Raw genomic sequence first — 22,108 nt, forward strand, 5'->3', positions numbered from 1 at the left:
CCCTCTTGTGGTAGTTACTAACCATTGTAAGTATTATCAGATATTAGGGTTGCTTCTTTAACGCAGGGCTGAGGAACTAGCGGCCCTCCAGATGATAAAACTCACGCTTACCTCAGCCCCAACCATTATGGTCAATGACATGGGGTGATGGGAATTGTAGTCCAGCAACACTTAGAGGGCTGCAGGTTTCCACCCTTGATGTAGTAGAAGGCACTGAATTTTGTCTTTTTTCATGGTTTGGATACCTGTATTACCAATTTGGTTCTGTGCTTTTTCACAAATACTGTCTCTCTACAGCCTCAAATATGTTTTAATTTCCCTTTGTCCTTCCCCCTCAATCAGGCATGGTCTCCCTTGCTGGCTTTGATGAAACAACTGCTGACGTGTTCTGGATCGACTTTCTCTCTACTCTGCCTCCACTTTCACAATCAAAGGCTGAGGCCTTTGTTTCCCCAGTGAATATTAGCCAAATCTGCCCAGGCCAAAATGTGATGAATTACTATTATTGATGATAATAATAATAATAATAAGGCTTTTGAAAAACAAACTACTAGAGAACTAATGAAGGGCAGGTGTGCTGGTGGTGCTTAGCCATCCAAACCAGATGGACAGTCTACTAGCAAGGAGTCTACTACTCAAGCAGCAGTTGTTTAGGGAGATGATTCTGGGTGGGGTGGCTGTATAAATGTAGCCACAAATGTCATCTGAGGTTGGCCATGGGATTTTTTGCATTGTCATAGAAGAAACTTGAGTATGACGTTCAGATTTTCTGCTGACACTGTAAAAGTGTCAGCATCGCCCTAGAGCCAGTGCACCAACTGGACTCATGCACCTCAACCCCGACTGGGCTGGGCAAGCTGGGTAGCACCGCCAGAGACCTCCTTCTCGCAGGAACAGGTCACAGTGCTGTGGACTCACAGCTTAGAGCTGAGAGCACCGGATTCACTGTCTCAATACTACAGTCGTTGCACAGCAGAGTTTTGCAGAGTCTTGCAGAGTATAAACCACTCGGAGAGCAGCTCTGTAGAATATCTTCCTTTTATTCTGTAACTACAACTATGATACAAAACTATATACAGAGCTGAATATTCTAAGCATAAATCAATGCTACACTGAGAGTCTGCAGCTGCTCTTAGCAGCAACCTTATCTCTAGGATCTCCAACACTCTCACTTTCTCCGATACACTGACTGACTGACTCTGTCTCTCACACACAGATATGTTGCTGGGCAGAATAAGTAGATAGGCAGGACACGCCTCCTACTCTCTGGAGAGTCAGCAGAGACCATCAGGAGATGATCAGGAGATTCTTGGGTATGGGAGGGGTGAAATCTCCTCAAAAAGGGCCAAGTGTGCACCTTTTGGAATGTGCAAAGACAACTGAGCCACTTGCCAGTAGTATGTCTCTGACAGGAATGGCCCACCATTTGAGATCTTGCACGTCTGATAGTTGTTGAGGGAATTTCATGTGGTGCCAGTTTGACATGTCTCAATGCTGCCAGGGTTTGAAGATACGTTTTTGCCAATTCCCTCCTCCTAAAATACATGAGTCCTTTTGCTGAAAAGTTGGCCATCTCTACACTGCCACATTCTGGAGATTAATTAGCAGAGCGTAGATAGCTTCCTGCTTGGGAACCACACTTTGCAGACCCTCCAAGTGTCCCTGTTTTCCAGGGATGTCTGTGATTTAGAGAAGCCGTCCCAGTTTCTGATTTGATCCCGGAATGTCCTATTTTTCCTTAGGACATCCCAATTTTCATTGGAGAAATGTTGGAGGGTATGACTTTGGTATTTTATTAGAAAGCAGAATCTTGAGTTTCTGAAACTCAGCATGGAAAAACCATGCTAAAGGCAGCATCTTCATGCGGACCTCCTCCTGTCTTTGCTGGTAAAGAAGCATGCAAATTTGCAAATTCCAAAGAGGCCTCATTCATAGCATTGCCAACTTTGTTTTGTTGCTGACAAGGGCTTCTGTGCCTGTAATGAGAAGCAAACCATTAGCTGGTGCAGCTTTGCTCCCTCAAGTGCATCTGCATGCCGGGAGAAATTTCATTTGGTGAATTTACATTTTCCATCTGTTAAAGGGAAAAGAGCTGTGTGAGGGGAGGAAAGGCAGAAACGCTAATTATTCAGACAATAAATGGCAAAGCAGTATATTCTGTTACAGCAGTTAAAAATATGGCGAGTCACTGATAACTGGAGTACAAAGTACTGGGCTTAACAGACATATGGCATGATTTGGTGTCAGCCACCTTCATGCAATATGTATTTATATGAAGGGAAAAGGCCCTGTTATAAATATGAAGTACCGTATTTTTTGCTCTATAAGACGCACCAGACCATAGGACGCACCTAGTTTTTGGAGGAGAAAAACAAGAAAAAAAAATATTCTGAATCTCAGAAACCAGAACAACAAGAGAGATCGCTGCGCAGCGAAAGCAGCGATCCCTCTTGCTGTTCTGGCTTCTGGGATAGCTGCGCAGCCTGCATTCACTCCATAAGACTCTCACACATTTCCCCTTACTTTTTAGGAGGGAAAAAGTGAGTCTTATAAAGCAAAAAACATGGTATTTTGGATTTTAAAAAATTGTCCTATGTAACTTGGTGACTCCATTGGGAGACTTTTCTGAAACCACTAGACTTTATACTTTTGGTCTATGAGGATTAAAATAAGGGACACACACACTCTAGTGACTAGTTCTTTTTAAGCTCATACCTACATCCCACCTAGGCAGATTGGTTCTGTGACGCCAAGCCAGAAAACTGCTATTTCTGCTCTTGAATCCAAATAACCTTGCTTAAGGAATTGGGATGTGAGACTGCTGACTTTTGCCACATGAGGAACACTGACAAATTGGGAATCAGGCCTTTGTCATGGTGCAATATAGGAAATTAGGGCCAGCTTTTCCTTCCAGATCTGCATCTGTGATCAAATTTCCTTTCCCAATTGTGGCCAATTCCTCCCTCCCTCCTCCTCCTTTCCACGTTCCAGTGACCTTATTTTAAAAAGGTTCTGTTTGTATCTGGCTTCATTCAAAATGTTTTTATTTGCTCCCATTTAAATTCAACACTCTTGGAGATCGAGAGAGAAAGGGAGAAACTTCAATTTTTGCAGAACAGGCCAAGACCACTTCCTCTGCCCCAAGCAGTTTCCGTAATGGGCACCAGAAACGCAAACATTTCTGCATGTTACGCAGTTTGGTCAGGCTTGGGTTTGGGGGGGTGCATTTGAAGCTTATCCCACAATCCCACAAGGTATGTAGCCACTCTTTTTAACCTACCCACTATTTCTGCAGCCTGACAAGTTTTGTAGTGTAAAAGAAGTTCAGCAACAAGCTAAACTCAGGCTAACTTCTAAGACTAACTTCTGTCCTCCAGCATGTCAAAAGCCACCACATGGATTTAGCCAGGCCTGGAGTTGTTTCAGCTGCTAAGGCAGACCCTCCAAGTATCCCTATTTTTCAGGGACAGCCCCAGATTTACGGACGCTGTCCCAGTTTCTGATTTGATCCTGGAATATCCTGCTTTTCCTCAGAACAGGGGACACTGTGGCTTCCCTGAAAGGCCCCTGGTAGTAGTCGTATACACATGAAGCAGAGGAGTTATTGAGAAACCCTTAGCCTGGCTTTCGGAGCTATAATTCCCAGGTGTGTCTAGGCAGAAGGACATAAAAAGGAAAGGCAGCCATGCTGGTCCAAAAAACTCCAAAATCCACAGCTAGGAAACAGCATTTTTTAGAACCAACCAAAAATGCCGCAAAATACTGAGGGAGCTTTCATGTTTCAGAAGGAGGGAGGGACCTTTAGATCATTTGACATTTGCAAGCGTAGGCCTTGACAGGCCTCTTGGCTGGTATTCTGGAGGGCAGCCCTTCTTTTGAAGATTCCTTTCCATGGGAAACAATGAACAGAAGGGGGAGGGCAGGCTGAGAAAGGAAACAGCAAAAGAAATTTTACCAGCTACTGGTACCAGACTTTAACTCTGAGGGGAAGCGGGCTGCAGCAGGGCAGTCCTGTGCATCTTTCAGTGCATCTCAGAACAGGGAAATTAATTTACCACAGACATGGCCAGCATTTCAGTTTCACCTCACATTATCTCTTCAGCAATGACTACTTCTCTAAGAAAAGCCACAGCTTCAAGCAAGACTGGGGTTGTTTCCAGATAGGAAATGTTGTGTTGCTCATGCCCACAAGTGTTTTCTGTTTCAGAGTCCACATGACATTGTTGTCCTCAAATGCCAAATCATACTTTTTAAACATTAAATCAGGATTTCCCCTTGTTGCTTCATGTCTGTAAAAACCGGGCCTGAGGTAGTAGAGTTGAGAATGTCTTTAACCTGAGAAAGAAAGACTGTGTAGACAGTTTCATGCTAGATTGGCCTTCTCCAACCTGATGGCCATAGTGGGTTATTGTTATGTACTGAAGTTTTCACCCTGGGTCAGCAGGGGGATACTATAGATAGTTTTCACTCAGGTCCACATATGCAAATAAGGGATTGAAAGTGACGTTCAGTGATTGGATAGTTACAGAAAGTGGTTACTGTTGCTTTGTAGTTGAGCTCTATATAAGTAGGCTGGCTGAACCCTTCAGTTCAGTTCTGTTCTGGCCTGTGAATAAACAAGAGCTGTTTGAAGAATCGCTGTGTCGTCTGATATGTTCACCCACAACTTAACAGTTATACTGTTCCATCTAGCTCAGTATTGTTTACACTGACAGGCAGCAGCTCTCCAGGGTTTCCCAGCCCCACCCAGAGATGCCAGGGATCATTCTGCATGCAAAGCTGATGCTCTGCTACTGCGGTATAGCCCTTGTCAGCCAAAACATCCGGAGGGCACCAGGTTGGGAAAGGCTAGGCTGAGCCAGATTGTGTGCCCAGGGAAAGACACCAAGCTTCCTTCACACCTAACCAATAAACTGGTTACATCCCACTTCTGGAATTGTGTTTAACCCAGAATGGAATCCCACACTTAGTTTTGGCCGGCTTAGTAGAAGGCAACAATCAGTCTCTCCCAAAGTTAGCCTCTTCTGTTCTTCCAAGGTTTCTATTTGATAAGAAGAAACATAAATTCAAGGCACAACCAGAGCTCAGTTGCCTGAGGAGCCTTCAGTATCCTGTGTGGACACCCCTGTTCTTGGTATACTGTATCTTTCTTTTCCTTCTCAGTTTCCATTTGCTCCACACTGAAATCTTCAGGATAAAATGGGATACCCGTCCCTGGATAATCGAGGGTCGTCAGCTGTGTTTTTCTTCCAACGGCTTGTAGAAGCAATATTTCAGGCCTACCCTCTGCAGAGCTAGCCTACCTCACTCTGACAGTGCTAAAACATGTCCTGTAACGTTCAAAGGCTTCCACAGAGGGGTCCCTGTTCAGTTTCATTCAAAAGAGCTGGCAAGAGGCCTGGGGTTCTTCTGGCAGACAGTTTTGTTTCAGTCTGCCAGGGTTGCTCATCCTCAAAGCAAAAGCGCCACGGAACTCTTTTCGTTCGCAGAGATCGATAATTCGATGCAGACCGCAGCGGGCGTGGGAGCGTGCGCTACGCGGCATGACATCTCGACCTTGCAGCTGCGGATAAGTTCAGCAAGAAGAGCAAAGGAGAACACACACGCACACACACGCACATTGGAGAGAAATAATGTTTACTCTACCAAAATATGAAGCTTTAAATGCCCTGGCTTCACAGCATCCTGGGCTTGCTTCCCCTTTCAAGAAATGTCAAACTAAGCAGATGTGCTCTCTTGACACTCGCCTCCCCGTCTGCCAACATCTGGTTATTCCACCGCTGGAATCACATTTAACCCAGAACGCTTATTGCCAAGACTCTACGCGGCTGAATTTCGCTTTTGGCCTTTCCCCCTCCCACCCAGCTCCCCTTTCATGTTGTCAAACAAGCTACAGTTTGCAACTTGCCAGGCTAAGCATGGGGTTCCTTGACGCTTACCTGTTCAGATCTCCTCAATGGCCAGGCAGCCTGGCCATCCAGGAGACCAGGGCACACAGGAGGGATAGCTCAGTTGGTAGAGCATGGACGCTTAATCTCAGGGCCGTGGGTCTAAGCCCCACATTGGGTGGAATATTTCTGCATTGCAGTGGGTTGTACTAGATGATCCTCATGGTCCCTTCCAGCTTTATGATTCTATGATCTATAACCTGGCTACTGAATGTGGAAACATCCTATCCTGGCTCTCTGAAAATATGGTTGGTGAAGAAACGTCATATAAGGGAAGTGAAGCTACCAATCTGACAACGGGAAACACACAGAGACAGTGCCCAAGGACAGTCAAAAAATGCAGGCAGCAGAGTTGGTCAAGATACATCTGTCTTTCTGCCTGTGTGTGTATTGGGGTGTGTGTGTACACACACATGCATATACTCACCCAAAAGTAGCAGTACATTGCATAACGCGGGTTGCGGGACGTGGGTGGCGCTGTGGTCTAAACCACTGAGTCTAGGGCCTGCCGATCAGAAGGTCGGTGGTTCGAATCCCCGCAACTGGGTGAGCTCCCGTTGCTCAGTCCCAGCTTCTGCCAACGTAGCAGTTTGAAAGTATGTCAAAAGTGCAAGCAGATAGATAGGTACTGCTCCGGCGGGAAGGTAAACAGCGTTTCCGTGCTCTGGTTCGCCAGAAGCGGCTTAGTCATGCTGGCCACATGACCCAGAAGCTGTACACCGGTTTCCTTGACCTGTAAAGCGAGATAGGCGCCGCAACCCCAGAGTCATCTGCAACTGGACCTAATGGTCAGGGGTCCCTTTTACTTTACCTTTACATTGCAAAAAATCAAATTTATTAGGATTAGAATGACTGCCATGCTGAGTGAATAGTTTGCTGGGAGTAAGCTGCACTGAACTCTGTTGTGTTTACTTCTGACTGCATAAATTCAGCCTGCAAGATACTTCAAGCTTTGGCAAAAGGTCTCCAGCCAGTTGAATGCAAGCTTTAGCTTTTAATTAGAAGTGCAAACTCTCTTGCAAAGCAGTGCTGCTATTTTAAACGGCTAGTGTGAAGTAGGATCCCTGTAAAAGGAAAGAAGTACGGGTGTCTTGCCTTTCCTTAATTATCCTCTCCATTCTCCCATTTCATTATCAACCTTTTATTGGTATTTCTGTTCTTTGTATATCTTATTGTTGTTTTATTGCTATGGCCGATGGCTGACACAAATAAAGATTCATCCATTCATTCCCATTTCATCTGTGCTAACCGGCCACAACAGACCTGAAAGCCCCATTATCACCTCATTCCCTTGACAGAGTAAGGAGGGCCCATCAATTGCCCTGATGTTCACACAGATAATGCCATGCCCCTGCTTTTTTTTGGGGGGGGGGATAAGTCACTGAAATTTGCTGCTGTGTGTTCCCTTTCCACGAAGTCCTGCTCCTTCCCCCCGCCCTCAGCACCTGGTAATTGGAACTATACTGCTTCCATATAAGGAGGTTCTCCTCTGTTTTTATGGCTTTTTTCCTGTTTGTTTAACAATTCTAGCCTTATTTGTAATGCTTTCCACAAATTTACTGTGGACAGGCAGGTCTGTTATTTCTTTAAATACCCGCAAACGCTTAAAAAACAAACAGACTGCTGTTAACTCTGGCCACTTTCCAGTTACATTGCATTACTTAATCGTTCAGGATGAATAATCAAACCAGTGGTTTTCAAACATTCTGCCTTCGGGAAACATTTTCCACATTGATTTCCACATTGATTCTGCAGAGTCATGCAACAGGTCATCATACTAAGCCACCTAATGGCTTAGTGCAGGACACTAAGGAGAGGACAGGCGTACATGCAGCTCAGTAAAGTCTTGATCAGGCAATAGTAGGTCACAATAGTGCCCCATACGGTGGCCACATACACATCAGCAGCAGAAGAGGAAATACGTCACCAAAAAAAAGAAGTCAAAAGAGGATAGCAATTTGCACGCAGTGATTCATATGTATAAATGCAAATGGAAAAATAACTAATTTAAACAGAAATGCAACACATAGCTGGAGGAGGGGGAACTGTGACCAAGCTCTATCTAGGTGCCAACTGTTGATGGGCAACTTCAAGAGCTCTGCTCTCTCTTCTTGGGGTTCTTTTACACCAGACAGCCCTTGAGAGATCTATCCTCTGTAAGACTAACACTGTGCTCTAGAATCCACTCAACTCGGAGAGACAGTGTGGTGTAGTGGTTAGACTGTTGGACTAGGTTCAGATCCCCACCTGGCCACGACTATGGAACAGGCACTCTGTGGCACCTGTATTAGTGCCTGTTCTGCAGATCAAAGTGAATAAGTGGGCATAAATGATAAGAGTACACCACCTTGAGCTCCCTTGGGATATAAATGTGAAGAACAAATAACAAAATAAAGGAAAACTCTTAAATTTCAGGCAAGGTGTCTTTTAGAAAAACTTCTCCACCGCCCCTGCTCATATGACAAACGTTTCCAAAGGACATCAGGGTTCCTTAACAGTTTCTGAATTAATCTGAATTAAATCAACCCAATAAAAAAAGAGGAAAGGTTAGGGACAGATAGGCTAAGGTGATCTGCCCAAATCCACACAAGGAAATCTGTGGCACTGCAGGGATGTAAGCCTTCTATGCCCCCAGGCAGCCTGCAAGCACCACATGCCAATCTCCACTCAACAGGGCTCTTCTTCAGGGCCTTGGTGGGAGACCGCAGCCTCCTTTAAACTTCAAGCAGCTGTTTCCCTGGCACAGTGCCTTCTGATTGCTATGGTTTAAGAGGCACATAAATAGAAGTAGGGGACGGAGGGAAGTGGGTGATGGCTTTTACAACAGTTACCAAGCTTTTTCTGGGGTAGCTGCTGAGCACCCTTGATCTACAGCCTTTTGGGAAAGGTGTTCGTACCTCTTGGCTATGAGAATAAAGGGACTGGTTGGCAGGGCCGACCCCATCATTGGGCAGAGTGAAGCAGCTGCCTCAGTCAAGGAACGTTTGGGATAGGGAGTAGCAATGATGCCTTAGAAGACAAGGTTATGTGTGTTTGCCCCGTAAGCTCAGTCTGTTGCTCTCAGGCCTGTTGTTGCCCTGCTGGCAGCGTAAGGTTCAACTGCTGCTCCAGCTGGCTTCAGTGTGTGAAATTTGGGGTGTGGGTTTGTGGGGCGCCACCCTGTCCTTAGTCCCAGGCAGCAGCATGTCTTGGGCTGATCCTGCTGCCTGGTTAAGCCTAAATCAGCTTTAACATGTTTCCTCGCCCTCCACACCTCCACTTCTCCCAAAGCGTCCAAAGCAGCCGCCGCTAAGTGTAATTGATGCATTCCTCAAGTTGTTTTAGGATGTTGCTTCCTTACCCCTCCCCTCTTAAATGCTTTTACCACTTCCTATATTTAGCGTTTTTAATTTTGCTCTTAAATTTGAGCAATTTCGCCACATTGCATGAGTGCCAATTAAAAGCTGCCTCCCCCCCCCATTTTTTATTATCGTTCAGTGATCTAAAAGCTGTCTAGAAGAAGCAGTGAACTATTCTTAAGCCTAGTTCTCACAGGTGAGTTCTTTGGCCAATTCTACAACATTTTTGCTTGAGTTCAAGGGATTACATTTGAAAAACAGACAGCTGTCTTCCAAGACTGGAGATATATGGCCCTCCTTTGCTGTAGCTTCCAGAAATTTATACCCCAATGAAGTCAAATCCAGGGTTCTCTTGCTGGAACCTTTCTAGCATCAGCTTCCTCTGCATCTGGTTCTGGACCCAAGGATCAGCAGCATACCCATTCTCAAGCAAAGAATTTGTGTGTTTCCCCCCCCCCCCAAGGTGATTCGTATCAGTTCCTGGTCCTCTAGTGTACATGTTGCTTCATCCTTGACACTCCTTGAGCAGGTGCCCTGCGGCACGTCCACCTCGATGAACACCTATTCCATGGTCTGGTACCAGCGGCCTCGAGGGTGTGTGTGTGTGTGTGTGTGTGCATGGCACCTGAGGAGATTTCACCCCTCCCATATCCAAGAATCTGCTGATGTCCTCTGCTGATTCTCCAGAGAGGAGGGGGCGGTTTCTGCTCTCTACTTATTCCGCTCCAGCCTCACATCAAAGAGAGAGAGCGAGACTGAGTGTTAGAGAGATCGTGTGTATACATAAGCAGCTGCAGACACTCAGTGCAGTTCAGCATTTTCGCTGAGACCTCATTTAGCTCTGTACATAGTTGTGTATTACAGCTGTAGATAGAATAAAAGAAGATATTCTACAGAGCTGCTCTCCGAGTCGTTTATGCTCTGCTATACTCTGCTGTACTCTGCTGTACGACGACTGTCTTCTTGTTGGAGTGAATCCGGTGCTCACAACTCTAAGCTGTGAGTCCACAGCACTTTAACCTGTTCCTGTGCAGAAGGTGGTCTCTGGAAGTGCTACCTAGCTCGCCTAGCCCAGTCGGGGCTGAAGTGTATGAGTCCAGTTAGTGGCACTGGCTCAAGGGCAATGCTGACAGCACCAGCCCACTGTGCTCTTCAAACGGTGCCAAGACCCACTCAGCGGGTGCCTCGCCTCATTCCCCCCACCACGACCCCAGCTCCCTAAAAGCTGCCTTTTAAAAACATTGCAGGGTGTCTGGAGAGACAGTGGGGGTAGCCATAGCCCTGGGTCAGCGGGCAGGAAGAAATCAGGCAGGGAGGGAAGGACACCACCGCAAACACATATGGACACCACCGCGAGCACATATGGACTCACCCGCCAACAGCGGGATGTAGGGGGGGCACCAAGCCAACAATAATGTTTATGAAAGCCTGTCGCCTGTGTTGTTAACTCTTCAGCTTCTACTGGGAATCTTAACTCTTTGGCTGCTTTTTCATCCTTAGTTGAAATAGTGCAGATGATGATGCTTTAATTTAAGATAGATGGTTTTGTGCAAACAGAGACACAGACTATTGTGCTAAAATGGCCAAGGATAGAGCTCAGAGGGTTCAAGGTGGCCAGGCTTTTCAATCTGGCCCTTGGGACCCTCACCAGCCACTGTGTAGGCAGCGGAGGACCCTTACTCTCCCCACTGGTCTCCGGCAAGGAGTCATGGGACCGCCTCGCCGATTCCCCCATCTGCCCCCCTTCTCCACTGGTGCTACGCTGATTCCCTTCCCCAGAAGATGGGCTGCCTCTCCCAATCCCGGGACACTCTCTGGGATCCCTCTGGAGCTTGCTCTCTCCCTCCGGCACTGATGGCAATTCCCTGACAGGTTGATATCGGATGTTTAGTAGTCAAGGAATAAGATGAGAGGTCCTCTTGTGGATCAGGAATTGGTTAAGTTGCAGGAAGTAAAGTATAGGAATAAATGGACAGTTCTCCAGATGAAGAGATGTAGAAAGTGGAGTCCCCCGAGGATCAGTATTGGAACCTGTGCTTTTTAACTTGTTCATAAACCATCTAGAGTTAGGAATGAGCAGCATGGTGGCCAAGTTTGCTGCTGATAATAAATTGTTCAGGGTTACCGAAACAAAGAGAAATTGTGAAGCACTCCAAAAAGACCTTTCCAAACCCAGAGAATGGGCGGTAAAATGACAAATGCAATTCAATGTAATAAGTGTGAAGTTAGGCATGTAATAGCAAAATATATATTTAATTTCACATCTATGTTCAAGACCTGGAGGTCATAGTAGATAGCTCAGTGAAGACATGGATCTGGTATGCAGCAGCTGCAGAGAAGTCAAATTCCATACTAGGGATCATTAGGAAAGGAGTTGAAAATAAAACTGCCAATATCATGCTGTTATACAAATCGATGGTGCAACTGCATTTTGAATACTATGTACAGTTTGGGTCAGCTCACCTCAAAAAGATTACTGGAGATTCAGAAAAAGGCAACCCAAATGATCAAGGGGGTGGAGCAATTCCCCATATGAGGAAAAGCTGTCATGTTTGAGACTTTTTAGTTTAGTTTAGGGAAAAGGAGAGGAAGAGGTGACATGATCAAAGTTCAGTGCTTTTTTCTGGGAGGGGTACGCAGGGGTACGCATACCCCTAAACATTTTGTGAATCTTTGTACTTTTGTCCATTTGCATAACCCTCTGTTTACGTCAACTTCGGGATGCGCGCGCGGCATACCCGGAAGTATTTTACCGGGATTCATGCATTTCACCGCACGTGCATGCATTCCACATCTATGCTTAACTATTTTTTTCCCTTCTAATTTTATCCCCATCACTATTAATTGCAAGCGTTTAATCAAAGCCTGCTAATGTACCAATATCTACCATATTTTGCACATAAAAAATAACGATTTCCTGGACTACGTCCCGTTCTTTTTCCTGACTTTGGCGTACTTAAATTTCATCAGAAGACATCTGTCAATATTAAGGCAAGTTCCAGATCCAGCTCGCCTTCCCTCCAAACTTCTCTCTGTATTCTCTGTGTTTTGTTTTGTTTTGTTTTGTTTTGTTTTGTCATGTCAAGCAATTGCCATCCTATAATTTCCTGTGCATTTTTTCATCACTTTCCTTATTGCAGAAAGTCTGTGGTTTTTTTTTGTTTGTTTTTGTTTTAAGAAGGAAGTGGGTTTGTTGTGCAAAAGTGCAAAATCCACTTTAATTTCATAACTTGAATTTGCCTGTATCCGCTTGAATCCCACTAATAAAATAGCAACAGGAGCCTAGAATGTAATATTATTAGTTGCTGGTATGCAAGACTTTTCAAGCTGCATCTAATTCAACTTCATTATATCACCGGTAGTTGGAAAATGTGTGGGTTGTTGGAGATTTTTCACTGTTTTTGGTGAGAGCACCCACTGAAACAGACTTATTGGGAACAGATTTTACAAACACACGGCTTTATTCTACATAGGCCAACAGAGAAATATCCCAACATCGTTCTGTTTCATTTGTTGCCATCTGAGAGCCCACTGCTTCCACATAAAGCTCTATTTTTCAGTATTTTGTTGGCAGTCAAAGTGGATTTAGCTTGTAAGGGAAGTGGTTACTTCCTCTACCCCGAACCGGTAGATGGATTACGGGATATAATAATTATGCTGGTTAACTTGCCAGGTTTGAAGAATGAGGGGACAGGGAGGAATCCGATTCCTTTTTATGAGCTGTGGGTTGCATTTCCCACTTTTCTGGCAGCCCAAGAAGGCAATATACATGCACTCCTGACAGATTCAGATTTATTTCTCCTCACTTAACGGAAACCTTATTATTAATGCCCTTCATCAGTCACTGGCTCAAAATACATTTATTTTTCTTCCAGATGACTTACCGTATTTTAGTTATTATTTCAGTCTGAGAACGAGTGTATTGTTTGTTAAACTGTACTGCTGATATCAGGTTTTTGATGTGGGGTATTATGGCCCACTTCCATACACTCCCCCCCCCCACTTTAAAATAGGTTTGCTGCTTCCCTACTTTCCTTCCTGCTTGTCTTGCACCCAGTCACAAGCATTTAAATGCAACTAGCACCAACAGAAAACCAAAGATGGGCTCTGCGTAAACAGACAGTGTTTACATGTAATCTTAGCCAGAGGCATTATCAATACACGCTTCCTTGCTGTAAAGTCAGAGCACCTTAGGAAACCCTGAGTCTTTCCAGAGAGACACAGCTTGGGCTTTATCACCTAAGAGACAGTTTTAGGATCCCTAACATTTGGAACTAATGGAAGTCAAGCGCTACACCAAAGAGGCTTAGATCCTGCAGAATAAACTCTGCATGTGGCTTATGTTTTCTTACTTTGTACCATTTATTTTGGCTCCCAGAGCCAGGCTTTCAAAGATTTTGGAGAGTGGGGCGAAACGGAGGAAGGGGGGTGGTCTGAAGATTGTCAGTAGGTGTGCTGCTAGTAGAGAAGCCAGCATCCAGAAGCTATGTAGTTGAGTGACAATCTATTCTATGTCCACTGAAAGTCCTGCTCCCCCATACCCACTTCCTACCAGCAACTGTTTTTCTCCCTTAGACATATGGGCTAGCTTATTTTTCAACAAAAGCTAAGATGTTCAAGGTGCTGCTGTCGCCACCACCATTATTTCCAGCGCCATCGACGTGAATAGTGCTTTGCAGAGTCCTGCTCTCTGTCCCAAATTGCCTGGGATTGTCAGGACTATCTGCTGATAATCCTAGGTACATTGCTGTTGCAAGGAAATCCTTTATTTATTTTTTAACCCTCCCTGCAAGTGGTAGGTAAAACAGATTCCTAATATAGAGCTGACTCACCTACCTCCATGTTTTGCTTAGGGTTGATAACAATCAATGCTGGTCTCACTAGGGGCTGGAGGAGAGGCAGAGCTGAGAAGCCAAGCCAGCGACAACACTTTGAGAAGTGCCCCAGTTCCTGCTGGATTTGGCGAGAGCTGGGGCAGAGTGTGCCAGGAGGCAGCAATTCCTGTTTTGCCTCAGGTGGCAAAATGAGCTGGGCTGCCCCAAGGAGAGTAAGAGAAAGCAGATACTGAGCATGCAGACATTTCAAACGTGCACTATCCTGCCAGGCTGCCAGCACTCTTTCTTTCTCCATTGTCAGTCTGATTCCAGCCAACACGGCTTCTCTCTTTGGGCCTGGGGTGGGAGTGGGTAGATCTACAGTCAGGAAGACTGAGCTGGAGGGTTGAAGAGGGGCAGGAGGGCAGATAATGGCAGCACAGGTAACAGCAATGGGAGGAGCCAAAGTAAACCTGCAGCCACTGCTGCTTTTTGGAGCCTGGTGGCATATATTTGAGATGGCCGACTTACAGCCCATAAGCCACTTACAATGCCCACATTACTCTGGCCCCTTTCATCCCCTCTCCAGGCCAGCTTGGGCTTGCAAGCACTTGCAAGCACCCAGCACTTGTGGAAAATGAAAGGCAACAATCTCCTTTCCAGTGTGGTGTAGTGGTTAAGAGCAGTGGACTCGTAATCTGGGGAACGGGGTTCAATTCCCCACTCCTCCACATGCAGCTGCTGGGTGACCTTGGGCTAGTCACACTTCTTTGAGGTCTCTCAGCCTCACTCACCTCACAGAGTGTTTGTTGTGGGGGAGGAAAGGAAAGGAGATCGTTAGCTGCTTTGAGACTCCTTAGGGTAGTGATAAAGTGGGATATCAAATCCAAACTACTCTTCTTCTTCTCCTTCTCCTCCTCCTCCTCCTCCTCCTCCTCACTGGCTCCTCAGGTGCTGATTTTGTCTAGCTAATGGCACTTCCTCAACCATTTCACTCAGAACGTGAGGATCTGTGCCCCCCCCCCCAAGGCTATGTGCTTCAATTGGTGTTGGTGTAATGTTACCCAAGTAGCACCTCCAGGGCCCGGAGCAAGGGTAACCAAATTTGCAATGATAATTTACCTTCAATAGTTTTGTAGAAGAGGGAATGTATGAAGTAGTGTAACTTAGCTTCTTCATTCCTATTTGCCTTAGGCTCCTCATACCCTTAATCCTGGTCTGTCTCTCTCAGGTTATATTAGACATACCTGTTTAACATGAGGCAAAATAATAGCCCCTCACAACAGAAGAGAGCAGAGAAAACTAACTTTCATGAGGCTTTGGTGGCTGAGTTGGCGTGTCTCATTAAACACTCACACATGTGACCCATTTCCTCATGAAAACACACACTTCAACTTACACCTTTGCCTAGTGCCTAAAAAGTATGTATCTGTTAATTTAGCAAATACAAATGACTATCCTCCCTAGTGCAACATAAAGGCTGTGTACACACTCTCGTTTACCCTGCATTCAGTGCACTCCCATTGCTGGTTTGCAAAGTTGGCCACAATCCACATCTATCCTGTAGTTTCTTGAGAAATACTGTGTATTGATGCATTTCCTCTCAAACCAGCTTTAATCTGATTTGAAAACAAAAAGCCATGCAAAGACATTCAAGCCCCATCACCACCCGCTGGTCTGGACAGACAGCAGGTGGCTTGGAAACACATTCAGCTACACTGATGTGCGCAGTCACGTGCAAATGCGATTTGAAACACGGCAGGAGGAAACAACCTCACTGCATTTTCTGCTAGTTATGCGTACGCAGTCTGGCTCCTGAACAGCAGAATTTTAAGAATTTGAAAGCTCAGCATATATTAGAAAAAAGGATGAATGTCTCATCAAATTTGCCTCCGTAGATGATGGATAGCGATTCTGAACAGGCCTTCTCTGGCTGCCTTCAGTGGGAGGCTGGGATCATACAATGCATCCCAACTAAGTGGCTTTGGAGGTTATAAGGTTGAGGGGGAACAAGGAAGGGCATAGCAGCTGCATCTTTGTGGAGGTGTACAAGCAGGAACGAGCCACAGCAAGCCTTGGGCTCATCCTCATCCTCTCTCCTCTGCCTGTGCAACAAAAGGAAGGAGCTCAGGAGCTTTTGATTTGGATAAGTTATGTCACTTGGAATGACATCTCCAGTTTCTATTAACTATGGTTAGTTTCAAACAAGCCAACTTCAAACTGTGGTTTCTGAGGCTGACTGGTTGAATTTAACCACCGTTGATGGTAACTGCAATTCTGGGTCCCAATGACATAAAAAAAGTGGAAGAGAAAGCTCATAAGATCTTTCCCTCGGCTGTACAGCAGGAACAGAACACATTTAGTATTACTGTACATTTATTAGTTGCTTGCTGCATAAGAGGCATTAAGTAACTTACAAAATTTGAAGGTAAGCTCCAGATATCTGAAAGACCACCTCCTTCCCTACAGAGCCTCTTGTGTGTTAAGAAAGGAGAGGGGGCCCACTTGGGGGGGTCTGACGCCCTCAGATGCTGGGGGGAAATGTTGCTTGGGGGAGGTCATTTCTGTGGCAGCCCCTAAACTGTGGAACTCCCTCTCCACAGAGGTGCAACTGGCAGCTTCACTATACAGTTTTTGGTGAATGTGGAAGAGTAGGGCTGCACAATATATCGAACAAAACTGGTTTGAAGTCCATATCGTGATATTGGTTTCATAATTTTTGACCTGGCAATATGTTATGATTCATGATGTGTGTGTGTGTGTGTGTGTGTGTGTGTGTGTGTGTGTGCGCTATGCAAAAAGCACAATGTGGGGAAAACCGTGAAGCCAGCCAATGCCTCTACGTAGGTCCATCCTTATTTCAAACATTGTGATATATTGGTATACAGTGGTACCTCTACTTACATCCACCTTCGGTTACGTATCCTTCAGGATACGTATGCGGCAAACCTGGAAATATTTTTCTGGGTTTCGGTGCGCATGTGCAGAAGCTGCACCTCCGGTTGTGAATTCCTCGGGATCCGACCAGAGCTCCAGAACGGATCCCATTTGGAACCATTCTATAGTGATGTTTAGCTGGTGATATATCACAACGTTGAAAACCAGATATTGCCCAGCCTTATTTACTCTGGCGTTTGGTATAGTTGTAAGATCTACTCTATTATTGCGATGGTGATTTGTTTTAAAATGTTTTTAATGTATTGTAAATGGTTATGACCTGACTTGAGACTTTGGATTGGTAATAAATAATAATAACATTAGAAAAAAAGAACCATCTATTACCATAAAAGACATGCAATAATCCAGAGAAGGGAGCCAATAAAACAGCAGCAAAAACATATACTGTATTCATATAGCAAAATCACCATTATCTATCAAATGCCTGGGAGGAGGGAGTTTTTTGTTTAACTTGGCACCAAAAATAAGTTAATGATGGCACCAGGTGGACCTAACTGGGGAGAGAATTCAACAGACAAAGACCTACAACTGCAAAGGCCCTCCCCCCTTGCCACCATCCTTCAGGCCTCCCTCAGAAGGGGCACCCAAAAGAGGGTTCAGATGAAGAGCTAAAGGTCTTGCTTCTGCATGCCATGATATACCAGGGGTTGGAAACATTTGGCCCTCCAGTTGCTGTTGCACTATAATCCCCACTGTCATGCTGGCTGGGGAAGATAGGAGATGTAGTTTAGCAACACTTGAAAGGCGAAAGGTCCCCTGTCCTGTGCCAAACCATAGTTTAGCATGACTAAACCATAGTTTAGCATGATGTATTAACATGGTCAATGTGAGTTCTCTATAGAGGAACCCCTCATAAGGAGACTACTGAATCTGACGAAGTTGGCACTCAAAACAGGTTAGGTGTAACAACTGAAAACAGGAGAGTTTTTGTAAAATAGACTTCTATCCTATTTCTTCAGCCTCTCGTGAAGTTTGCCTCCTAAGGGTTTTTTTTTTGGAAGGGAACAGCAGAGATCTTACCTACAGGAAAAACCCTGTCCCCTTGCTCTACAGGCAAGCAAAGCCGCATCTCCAGTGTTTGTTAGCTGACGAGAAATTGATCCAAAGTTGCACATAAATGAATGGAAACTTGGATGCGGCCCATTTGGAAAAGAGGGATTAAAGGGAGAACAGCCATACTTTGGAAACTCAGATGAAGCCAACTGGGCAGGCTTTAGAAGAGAGAAAGGATGGAGGGAAGGGAGGCTGAGGCAATCCATGAAAGGCTTGTATGTGAGCCAACTCAGAGCAGGGTTGGCAAAAAAATACTTTTCGTGGCCCAGTTTGCTAGCCACACATCCTCTCTAAGACTTGATTTCTGCCAAGACACAGGCCCAGCTCCTCTTTTGATTGCCATTGCTGGAATATGTGAAGTATTAGCCTCTGAGCATGTGCAGAATGCCTCTGCCTCACCACTCCAGGAGTGCTTGCTTTTGAGCAAAACCTCAGCCAGGGATTAGCTATGGAACCTGCTTTCAGTGCTAGGAACATGCAGGGATAATTTCCTTTGCGCCCCAGACAGATTTGCAATGGTAGGTGAACAGGACAAGGTTTCTCGGTCACAGGCCTTGAACCTGAGATATATTTCTTCTTAGGAGCTGCACCAATCTGCTTGAGCATATCGCCTTGTTTCAAACATGCAGGACCAGCTGGTCCACACATCCGACAATGGTCAGCATGAGCTGCGTAGTCAATGTGCCTGGCTTCCTCACAGTGAGAACTGCAGGGAAAGAGCAGAATCTTTTGGAAACTCAGGAAGCCCCCACACTGACATTCCCTGTAAAGCAACTGTTGGGGTGTCCTCAAAAATGTGTTGAGACTGCTCTTTGCAAGCTCCAGCCCCTAAAACTAATCCCCTCTGGCAATTATTTTCATGCCGCTGTGACTTCATTCCTATTTAGATCCCGAGGAGGTTGACCTCCCGCCCACCATCAACTTCAGCCCCTGCAGCATCCAAGACAGAAAATGCCGTCAGAAGCAGCAAGCAAGGAACCGCGAGCGGATAAACACTGTTGTCAAAATGAGGACCAGTGGGAACCTGCCCATCCGGGAGGACACCCGGCCAGTGGTGAGGTGTCCTGGTTTCTCTTCAGGGGTGGGGGAACGAAAAGCCACCATCTGAGCAGATTAGGTACCTCCACTTCTGTCGCCCGACTTTGCTGTTCCTTTAAACCTTTGGCCCTTCAGATGTTGGACTCCAAGGTTGCTTCCAAATGAGCCATTTTATGAACATTTTGTCCTGATTTTGTGAGCACTTTGGTGTGCTTTCAGATCAGGATTATGGCCAGAGTTTGGTGGGGAGGTGAAATGGCAATGGTTCTTTACTGAGCATTTTTCTGATTTGCTTGAGGGGAGGTTATATAGTGTTGCCACAAGCAAGTGTTGTCCTACACTACCCAGTGCATTTCCCCATCGCTTTCCTTATTGCAAAAAGTTCATATTTGGGGGTGGGTGCAGGGTTTGTTGTGCAAGAGCTCTGAATCAACTTCAACTGTGCAACCTGAATTTGCCAGTATATGATTGAATTCCACACAGAAATGGAAGCACCCCAACTACCATTGGCTCCTGACAGCATAGCCAGTGGTCAAGGTGGTTGGGAATTGTAGTCCAAATGCATCTGAAGGGCCACATGCTCCTTATTTCACAGCAGAGCTAAGTAAAGCAACATTTCTGCCTCTCAGTGGCTTTAATAAAGGCATCATCCAACTTGCTTCAACTAGGGCTGCCAAACGTTCGGGTATTCTTGGACACATCCGGGAATCGGGCAGCAAAATGGCATCCAGGTGGATTTTTGCTGAATTGGCAAAATGTCTGAGGGAAACCCGAACGTATGGCAAGTAGGGTGTGTGTGTGTGTGTGTGTGTATTTCTAAGTAATAATAATCCAAGAAAACTCTAGTGTGCTTTGAATAAAGCCATGGAATTTTCTAAATCACGTGTTAATGTTAAAAGCGAGGAGCATGGTTCTGTAGAAATGTACAAGTTGTTGTGGAGGTGGGATGATTTACAAAATCAATCCTCCTGGCAAACCAGGAATATCCCCTCATTCACCCAAGTTTAGGATATTCCACCATTCTTCAGCAGTTTCTTTTCTTTGAACAAAATAAGTGGCTCACGTAAATGTAAACAAGCTTTAATAATAAACTGAGAGAAAACTGTAACAAAATAACATAATGTCTGAGAGAAACTAAATACAACATCATGAGGAAAGTGTGAGGCAAGAAACAAGAAGAGGCAGTTAGTCTCTCTTAACTGACAATCTTAACGGAACACACACTGAAGGGAGGGGCCAATTCCGGAGTAGAACACACAAGCCCCTCCCACCAGATACCAAGCACTCTACTATTCAAATTAGGCACCAGTGTTTTTCTTACAGCTGTTGCTAAAATAGGATGTGCAGGCCAAGAGGTCAACCCAGAAAATTGTAAGTTAAATCAGAATGAGTATGTCACTTGTGCATATTTGTACCACAAACAGGAAGTAGTTCTACAAGCAGGTCTATGAATCTCAAGTTTTCATCACCATATCCCATTGAACAATTCAGTAGCAGAGATCCAAGAAAGGCTGTGCAAGAGAGAACGTGGCTGATTAAAAAAATGTCATTGGGCGGCCTTAGCTTTCCAGCCTTTTGCAACACAGCACCGTGATTTGGTTTACATATGTGCAGCATGGCTTATGTGACCTACTAAGCAGAACACAGCCCACCAACCATGTTTACAGTACAGTAAAGGTAAGGGTACCCCTGCCCGTACGGGCCAGTCTTGACAGACTCTGGGGTTGTGCGCCCATCTCACTCAAGAGGCCAGGGGCCAGCGCTGTCCAGAGACACTTCCGGGTCACGTGGCCAGCGTGACATCGCTGCTCTGGCGAGCCTGCACCAGCGCAGCACACGGAAACGCCGTTTACCTTCCCGCTATAAAGCGGTACCTATTTATATACTTGCACCCGGGGGTGCTTTCGAACTGCTAGGTTGGCAGGCGCTGGGACCGAACAACGGGAGCGCACCCCGCCACGGGGATTCGAACCGCCGACCTTTCGATCGGCAAGTCCTAGGCGCTGAGGCTTTTACCCACAGCGCCACCCGCGTCCCTAATTACAGTACAGTACATGGTTACAATTCCAGGTAAGGCAGCAAAACGGGTTTATCAAGCCACTGATATGTGACCGTTCACGCCTGGTAGGCTGTGTTCAGCTTTGTGGATCACTGCTTCTGTAGATCCCCATCAGCCTTTCTCCAAATCAAGGCCACTCTCACAAAGCAATCGCCTTCATTTGATTCATTTAATTCACAACCCCAGTTTATGTTTAAGATAGAGCTGCAAAGATAGAGCAGGGCATTTTTGCTGCATAGCAGCTATATATTGTCCTATACTGGAAAAAAGGGGAATACAGTTCAGCCCTGGAGATATTTCCATCCTTTCCAACAAGGAGGCTGCAAGCACAGTGGTGCTTCTGCTTGGGGCTTCCACGCCTTCCCCACTTCTTGCCGTCCACATTCTGACTCCGTTGCCTCCTACTGTTTGGCCAACAGGTCCAAGGCTCATGTCAGAGTGAACTTCACAGAGCACTGGAGAGATTAGCAGCTTCCCAAACCAGAACCCACGAGGACCTGTACATAATCCCCATTCCCAACTGTGACCACAATGGGAACTTCCACCCCAAACAGGTAATACTGGAGCATTGGCTGAAAGATGGGTGGACCTCAGTTTTGTGTTGTCTGCCCTTTGATTCACCAGTATCATTTAGCGTATAAATCATGAGCATATGCTATGCATTTACTAGTTAAGACATAACCAGGCTGTGTTAAGTGAGCCCAAGTATGCAACTCCTGCTTAAAAACATAACAAGTCTTGCAAAGCCAAAAGTATAGAAGTGCATCTTCAGCAATTGCTGAAAGTTGTTTAGTGAAGGCATCAGATGCACCTCTGTGGGGAGAGAATTCCACAACTTAGGGACGGCCACGGAGAATGCCAGACCCTATAAGGGTCCCTATTTTCCAGGGACAGTCCTGG

The 22,108-nt window shown here is 45.6% G+C and overlaps 1 protein-coding gene and 1 long non-coding RNA gene across 3 annotated transcripts in view; one reads left to right on the plus strand and one right to left on the minus strand.

The window, feature by feature from the left end:
• The window catches only part of IGFBP4 (insulin like growth factor binding protein 4), a gene marked incomplete at its 5' end in the record, with an annotated part of 39,116 nt that overhangs the window by 13,692 nt on the left and 3,316 nt on the right, over positions 1-22,108 (plus strand). Inside the window, 2 exons of the mRNA XM_082197395.1 lie at positions 18,999-19,165; positions 21,628-21,762. Coding sequence (XP_082053521.1) covers positions 18,999-19,165; positions 21,628-21,762 — 302 coding nt within the window. The remainder of the gene's footprint in view (positions 1-18,998; positions 19,166-21,627; positions 21,763-22,108) is intronic.
• Positions 1-22,108, minus strand: part of LOC309517859 — a 47,045-nt gene that overhangs the window by 11,921 nt on the left and 13,016 nt on the right. The window contains exon 1 of one of the 2 annotated variants that reach the window (XR_014213289.1): positions 6,376-6,639. The exons of the other annotated variant lie outside the window; for it this stretch is intronic. This is a non-coding gene — a long non-coding RNA (uncharacterized lncRNA). Of the gene's footprint in view, positions 1-6,375; positions 6,640-22,108 lie in introns of those variants that run through there. 2 annotated transcript variants of the gene reach the window in all.

Source organism: Podarcis vaucheri (assembly GCF_965113315.1).
Source record: "Podarcis vaucheri genome assembly, chromosome: 13".
NCBI lineage: Eukaryota > Metazoa > Chordata > Lepidosauria > Squamata > Lacertidae > Podarcis > Podarcis vaucheri.